At 40.0% G+C, this 8,399-nt stretch overlaps 1 protein-coding gene across 1 annotated transcript; it reads right to left on the bottom strand.

The window, feature by feature from the left end:
• Positions 1-623: 623 nt before the first annotated feature.
• On the bottom strand, positions 624-1,550 carry GPR55 (G protein-coupled receptor 55). The gene has a single exon (XM_009273334.1). It carries the CDS (start codon positions 1,548-1,550, stop codon positions 624-626), a length of 927 nt encoding a protein of 308 aa, XP_009271609.1.
• Between the last annotated feature and the right edge of the window lie 6,849 nt (positions 1,551-8,399).

The following is an 8,399-nucleotide window of genomic DNA, read 5'->3' as shown; positions in this document are numbered from 1 at the left end:
CTGTCCTGTGTTGCAGCCCTGACCAGTGCATAATGCTTACAGAAGGAGGATTCACTATTATCCCAGGCTGGCCAAGCTGTTCAAAGCAAATGAGCTCCGACAGCGACCTTCTGTAAGATTTACAGAAGGAAAGAGCAGAGTCAGACTTTGGGATGGATACTGCCTTTTAACTTTCAGATACCTTCTAAGTCAGAAGGTTTTGAATAGTTATTTCTAAGTTTGGCCCTTAGCAACAACTTTCTGATCACGTTGGCAAAAGGAAAACTGGTGCAGCAATGATAAAGGCTGATTTTAAGTGGCATTCCAGTGATCTGGGTAGTTTTCCTCTGACAAGCCTTTCACATTTAGTAGATACCGTCAAGGCTAATGCTTCTTTTGGTGTCATTCCATCACTTTGCTAATGCTGGTTCTCTTTTCCAACATTTTTCCTCTTTCATGTTTAAAGGGAAGAAAAATATGGAACAGGTTCACATTCACTGGAAAAAACATTGCCCTCCTCCCTCCTGCACCCTCCCTGCCATGGCTAAGGTGACCCTACTGCTATGTCAGGGATAATGCTGTCGGTGTCCCGTGAGGCAAGTGGGAGCTGAGGAAGAGGCGTTCTTCCACCACAGGCAGTCCCATCATGTGGCACAAGGCTTAAAGACAGAACATAGTTCAATAACCTTTTTCAGGTGTGTTTTCTCACGGAATTCTTTTGCAGCAAAGTAATAAAAGATGGCATCCAGGCAGCAGTTCAGGTTGGCTAATATCATTGACACCTGAATGAAGAGGCTGATGGTTTGTTTCAGACTGCAGTCCACTATCACGTGCTGTCTTACCAGGCACTGTAGGCAGATTGCAAGGTGGACAGGTGTGAAGCACACCAAAAACACCACGAGGTTGATGATAATGACTCGTAAAGAGCCACTGCCTTCTACCTTCTTTTTAGCTTGACTTTTGTGATTCAGAAGAATCCAGATGTTTTGGGCAGAGCAGAAAAGCATCACTGCGAGTGGGATCAGAAATCCAAAAATTTCCACAGAAACAATGAGGGGGATGCTCCACGCCTGTTCTGACATGTTGTGAAAGCATTTAAAATAATCTTTCTTGTGAAACACATACATTGGGCTGCTGCAAAGCCAAGCTACTGCCCAGATGAAGCAGCAAATCAAGATAGCCCATTTGGGGGATTGGTTAGCTCGACCTTCAAATGGGTGCCTTATGCAGATATATCTGTCGACAGTAATGCAGACAATGATGAAGATACTGCCGTACGTGTTGACAAAATAGAGAGACTCTATGAATGAGCACAGGAGTCCAGGCGCTTCTCTGATAGAGTAGTACAGCTTAAGCGGGAGCGAGAGAAGCAGCAAGACATCTGCAAGCGCAAGATTGATCATGTAAACTGAGGTTTTGGTTTGTTTCTTCCAAAAGCAGCAGAACACGGAGAGGGCCAGGGCATTGAGAACCAGCCCAAGAATGAAGGTGGGGATGGAGATCCCCAACCGCAGGGTCTTTGCTAATCTGTCGATGTCTGTAAAATTGCATTCCCCGCTGCTGTTGGTCATTTCTCCCCTAAAACAACAGAGAGAACAGGTTGGAAATGTGTGAGGTTCCCAGTTAATGCCTTGATATATCAGAGCAAGATATTTTCAAACACAGGTCTGGGCTTTTTTGGTTTTTAGCTATACACTTGATCAGTCTTTGGCTATTATTGAAAGTGAATCCTCATTTCAAGCACAGAGCTTTCTATTTCCAATTTGAGTGGCTTGATCTGTTATAAAGGAGCCTGATTCTCAATGGCAGGTAGCCAGCATCCACTGACTACCATGCCCTTTAAGATAATTCCATTCAGATATGGAAGAGACTGACCCATTCAAACATGTTTTCAAAAACTCTAAAGTGTACTGGCTATCTCTAGTAACTTGTACATCTATTGAAACTTCCGTAACACTTATGTTCGGTTCCTTCGCTACACAGAAATTCATGAAATTATTGTTCCGTATTAAGGCAGGTCAAACTGATAGTTGGGATTTTACTCTTTTATCCATGATTCCCTATGCATGAGTAACTTTTACTGATGTGTTTTTACTACACCTGCATTTATATGGATATTTTAATTTCATATAGTGACTGTATCCAATGCAGTTTTTTAGAAGGTCAGCTTAAGACGACTGATCTTTTATCTAGGTGCAAATTGAGTAAGCGTGTTTTCTAGCTTGTGTTTAACTTTCAACATTGGTTAAATTTTGAGTTTGCAAGTACTTGAAATTTTAACTGATTATCTTAGATAATTTGGTAAAGATTAGCAAATGGAAGGCAGGAGATCTTAATAATACAGTCCTTTAAAAAAGTATAATTTGTGTGGAATAAGTGTTATCACTGTTCTTAAAAATATACATATGCTTTAACAAACTATGCCTTAAAAGTGCTTTTTGATAATCTCTTTAAATCAAAATCACAAAAAATCCTAATGAAGGAGAAGAAATTGTAGTTAAAGTTTAAAGTCCAGTTCAGCCAACCAAGTAGCTCAAAAGAAATTTTAGGAGTAAGTGAAGAGGTTTTAAGAAGAACTTGATCAAGAGGGGACTCTCTGCTTTGGAGGACAAAAAGTGACAGGTAACTCATAAGCACTACCGAATGGAGCTGGACTCTGCTAAAGAAACCAAAAAACAATTAGTGAATGATTTTTTGTTTACATGGCTAAAATAAAATATAAAAAAGAGACAGAAAGAAATTGAGAACAAGTAGATCTACTAAATATTAACTGAGGAGATGGCCTTGGGTTTTGCCAAATCTTATACCTCTGCTTTTCATAGGGATGCTGATACTGTGCTGGAGGTCAGAGGTGGGATGACTTACAGGAATCAGTGAGTGATAATAGAAATAACTGTATCTGAACACAGAATGCACTCAGAGCTTAACATGCTCATATTAGGGAAAACAGTTTATTTCCAGCTCAGACTATGCAAAGAAGAGGCACATAAAGCTGAAGGTCCAACCCAGTAATTGTTATGAAGGATGTATGTTATTTGTGTATCTAGAAAAGGATCAATCTAGTCTATCTGTTGAAGGAAAAAGTGTTAAATGTGATTAAAGCAATTCTATAACTGTTGAGTCAAAGCTTCGTACAGATTTCGAAAGAAAACTACGAAATAAGGCTTTGACAGATCTTGCCAGACCATTATCTTCTCTGATGAAGTGTCTGCTTTTTCAGATAAGGGAAAGGCTGAAGATTGAAAGCATTTGCATTTCAGTAAAGTGTACTAGAAATGAGTACAGGGGTTAAAACAAGGGCTGTTAAGTAGGTAAGGAAATGGTTGCAAGAAAGCTGTTAAGGACTACAAACAGGCTGGATGCAGGTTACTAGTGGGATGCACAAATTCACCGAGACTACTCCTTGGCAGTGTTTCCCCCAGGGACCCCATTGTAGGAGCGAGTGTGACCTGTGGGGAGGTGCTGTTGGTCAGGGGCCAGATCCGACTGTCACTTCCAGAGAACTGGACTGAGCTGCATGAGTGGGACTGTCGCAGCTTTGTGAACTTAGGAAATAGCAAAAGGAAATCTGATTGTTATCAGTGAATTTATCTGTTAGAAATGAGAACAAAAAGAAAACCTTGGTTTGTTAGGCAGTCTGAGATTGAGTCAGTCCCTCTGAGCCAGCAATGTGTGGCAGCTGCTTAGAAAATCATGTGATCGTGGTACATCAGAGGTGAGATAATTCCGCTAAAGGTGGAGATGCATTGGTGCCACACATACAAGGAATTATTGTAGGCAGACGCTGCTGTCACCTGAGGGCAGGACAGGTAAGGGGAAACAGGAGTGTTGTGCTGTTGTGTAAGCGTGTGTGTCCTGTGACCAAGAGCATCCATTTAGCTGAGGAAAAATCAGATGACATTAAACATTTTGGGGGAGTGACAACACCTGTTAACCCAGCACTTTGTGTGCTACATAAATATATCAGAAAATTGCTTGTGATGTCTCTCAAAAGCATGAGTTTTGATTCTACTTGTACTGGGTTTCTATGTCACAGAATGCTTTATTTTTTTAGAATTAATTAGTACAAAATTATGTATAGCATTACTCCTGAAAATGGTTAATTTCAAGAAAATGTTACCCAGCCTTTAAACTGGTAATTTCAAGTACTCAAATGGAGTGTCTGATTCTCAAAAACTTGATTTTTTTATCATTTTGCCTCCCCTCAAATTTAAATTTCACATCTTGAGTAATCCAAGGGAATTGTTTGTAAACAGTTCACACTGAGTAATATGTTTGCCCAAAATTATTTGAAGATTCATTTTCCTTGACAAATAACCTTGCAGTCATTTCATAAGCATCATCTTTACTGCATTGTCTACATTGTTAATAAAAATACTGATGATACTGAATCTGAAAGATACTGAACTGTACCAAATACATCTTTCCTGTATGGCAGAGACTGATTAGTATCTCAGTGGGTACTCACTAATCGTATAGATCATGTTTCCTTCATTTGCTTATGAGAATTTCTTTAGAGATCGTGTTTGAAGCCTGTTTCCCCCTCCTACACCCTGTCCCCCAGTGCTGTCAGTGTGTCACAGAAGAAAGTCAAATTACTTCTATTTCAGTCATTCTCAGATGAATCTGTGCAGATTGTTACTTACCACTGCGTTGTCTTCTGGGTGCTTACAAAGAGATTCTTCGGTGGGTGATTCCCACCAATATTTTTCAAAATACTGAAGCCAGGCTTAGTGATCTACTACCATTTCCCAACTCCTCCTTTTCCACCTTCTTAAGAGACAGGCACCATGTTTGTTCTTTTCCAGTCTTCTGAAGAAAATTCCTCCGTCCTCCACGAGTTTCCTGAAGGAATTGCCTGCAGCTCTAGGATTGTTTCAGACAACTTCTAGAAGGCAAAAGATAACATAAGAACCTGTAATTAACACTACTCAAGGGAGTGTGTCTTAGCTGGTTCAGACCCTGTGTCATCACTGTTCCATTTGTTCTCGATTTCTCCTACTGAGTGAGAATTTTCCAATCCTATGGACTAGGTAAATGTTAATTGGGTTTACTGATAGCAGGAGCTTATGGTTAAGCTAGCAGCAAAGGTGTACTGACCTAGGAAATGGAACAGCAAGGTTTTACAGTATTAGGTTCACTAGGTTTTTTGCAGTACAGCGGGATGCATAAATGGTTTCCTCTTTGTAGCTCAGATCTGAGTTCATCTGGCTCTAGTTGGGATTCACACAAGTCTGTATGCTAGCACAGATTGGGGATGACAGGTTAAGGATATTCTTATCCATGAAAGCTTCATTAGCAGGAACATTCTCATCATAAAATCTATAACTTACTGTAAGTGTAGGTGTAGCTTTAATAGTAAGGAAATGACAATCAGATGACAGAACACAGCAAACCAATCATTCTTAATCTAGCTATACTACAAAAAAGGAATGAGGAAAATTCAGGTCACTGCTTCAGCACGGACTTTTACAGCATTTACCATAATTACCCTCCTAATCAATACAAACCAAGTAATGAAGCAGACTTTGTTTATATCTATATTCTAGAACATTATTCATGTTAGATATAAATTATTGTCTTGCGGATGCACAGGAGAAGAGTAAGATGGCTTAGTGCAATGAAGAGCAGTAAGTCCCACATCTGCCATGTATTTCATCTGTAGTTGGATAATTTCTTATCATTTTATTCTAAGTATTTTGATTGCAACATAATATATTTATGCTTATCACTAAAGCAGAAATCTTTCTTTCTGCTCTAAGCTAAGCAACACTACGTTTGATCTTACTGTTTGATTTTTATAAGAAATAATCATCCAACTAGCTTAAAAATAGTGCTCTACAATCAATGCTGCTATTAAATTATTGGGGAAAAAAAAGGTATTAGTTAAAATATGAATTACTTTACCTGAACCCCAGCAAGCAGATCAGCAGCATTGCTTCAGTCCAGATTGTTCTATAGAGCATGAAAACATTTGCTTACAGACCATACCCCACCAGTACTCTTACTAAATGGCATAACCACATCCTTCTTTTCTTCTTCTTTTTTTTTTTTCCCCCTATTTCAGAACACACTCTGTGTTTCTTTATATAGACAAGTGAAGGTGAAAGAGTGTAAAGACTTGAATCCTCACCTGTTTCCAGTCAGTAGTCAATGTAGGGTGGGAAGCAGTTTGTCACTGAAGCCAGGATTGGTTTTAGACTGGACTTTACCTGGTGTGAAGCAGCTGAGAGCTTTTATGGGCTTGTGGTGCCTACCTCCAAGTTTTCAATTATTCCTTGAGCTGGAGGGGAGATGGGGAAGTGGAAAGTTGTAGGAGAGAGATAGGGCTTCTTCCCCCAGTTTCTGCTCAATTTGCATACTGGTGATCAGTAGTTCAGCACTCAGATGCTTCTGAAAGATACAGCTACTTACACGCATGCAGCTGTTAGACTATTTAAAGGGCATGTGCCAGTTTTAGCCAGTTCAGGTGTTTGATTCATAACTGCAAGTTGGCAAACAAATGCTTATTGGCAAGAGGAGCAAGGTATATGGAGCACTAAACTAGTGCCTTATATGCAAGTCATATAGTAGCCGAGACACACTTTTCTTGAAATGAGCTTTCAAGGCTTTTCCATCAATAGGACTTTCCTGATGGAATCTGAAGCTCTTCCTCTGCTTTGGGAGGTGTCATGCAATGTACACCTTTTGGAAAGGTAATTGTGCTTGCAAAGAGTGAACAGCAGGAATATGGGGACATTCATCCACTGCTGTCTTCAGGAGGTAGCGGACAAGGGTGGAACATAGCAAAGGACCCAAAGCTGCTGGTCTCCTCAGGCCCTGGCCAGCTTGTGGCTTGGTTGGGAATGGCATCAAACAGATGTTCGTGGTTACATAAAGTGATATAAGTTACTGAAAAAAAAGTTAATTGCCATTTGATGACAATGTGACAATCTCATACATAATAACTTTATCTCCAAGCAACAAAACTGGCAGAAGAATAAAACACTAAGTAGGGGCTCATATGTGTATGTCATATGGACACTTCATATGGATGAGTGCAAATAGGCTCCCTCTGGAACCCCTCTGGCTGAAGTGTGAAACCCACTTGCTAGTGCCGATAGCCACTCTTCTGACTTGTGGACTGCTCTTTTACCTTACACACTGCAACCCTTTGCTGCAGCAGTAAATACAGGGAAAAAAAGGTCTAAGTGACATTTTTCAAATTGCCACCTGGCTTTGGAGGTAATTTGGTCTTTCTGGGGAAATTCTGCACTTACTGCAGAAAAAGTAGCACCAGCATTTGCGCCACAGGACTTGGAGAAGAAAAAAACTTGCAATTTCTTAACACATTTTTTTCTAGCTGTCTCATCTAAAAATGAGATTTCAAGGGGAAAAAAAAAAGCAGAACCTAAACAAAGTTCGGGTAACCCTCATAAGAAAATCACATGGCAGAGGAAATGAAGCCAACATGATTCATATCATTTGGGAAAAACGTTATGGAATTGGGAGGTTTCAAGGGCTTTTCAACTTCTGTCTTCTCAGAGCTGTGGGCTAGCTACAAGTCTCAGCAATGGACTGTAATGAATCTGGAGTCACAAAAAGAAATCTAAGAGTGCAACTAAATATTAGCAGAAAACAAATACCCTACAATTATGTGTGACCTTTGAATGAATTATTCTGTGTCATGTTGCAGCTGAAATGGGGTTGCTTCTTTAATCCTCTCACCACAGGCTTATTTCAGACTTAGCTTAAAAATGAATTTTAATACTTCGTGCTGCCTTCACTCCCAGCACTAGGTTCATTCCTTGTGGCTCTGTGAACTTCCCACTTAGTATCACTTGGTGCACCAGAGCTAAACAAAAAATCAGCATTTCTGCACACATCAACCGCATGTTTGCTAAGTCGGCAATTTGCTTGTGATATTTGTGGGTTCATCGCTTGTAGGTAAGCATGTAATTTGTTGGTGTGCATATAAGTTGTTGTTTTGCAGGCTGGCCTTTTTGATTTAAATTAGGACAACTTTTACCTAGAGCATATTTAACAAGGGCAAGTTATGACTGACTCACTCCCACACCTGCAGATAGGTTATTGGCTGAGAAATTAGAGCTTGTTTGCCCCCCTCTCTTTGGTGACTGCTTTTGCAATTTCTCCCACCAAGTGCTATACATGAATATGCTCAGCAGGAATTATTTCAGTGAGTCCTTTGCGTTCCTTTATCACCCAGCACTCCTGCTTGCTAAATGCTGAATTCCAGGGACCCAGGCGGCTGCATGGCTCTTGAGGTTTTCAATGGGAAGAAGAAGGGCTTTGTTTATTTCAGTTTTGGGTTTTTTTTTTTTTTTTAATTAACCACAGAAATGTGCTGGATGTATATTTTTTGCCCCGTGTAGAGACAAGAATCTTATCAACCGTAGCCTTTTCCCAATATTGTGTTCCAT

The sequence above is a fragment of the Aptenodytes forsteri genome, unplaced genomic scaffold (assembly GCF_000699145.1).
Source record: "Aptenodytes forsteri isolate BGI_AS27 unplaced genomic scaffold, ASM69914v1 Scaffold382, whole genome shotgun sequence".
NCBI classification, from domain to species: Eukaryota; Metazoa; Chordata; class Aves; order Sphenisciformes; family Spheniscidae; genus Aptenodytes; species Aptenodytes forsteri.
The sequence above is the reverse complement of the archived record's forward strand: the minus strand, read 5'-3'. Positions and strand labels throughout refer to the sequence as shown.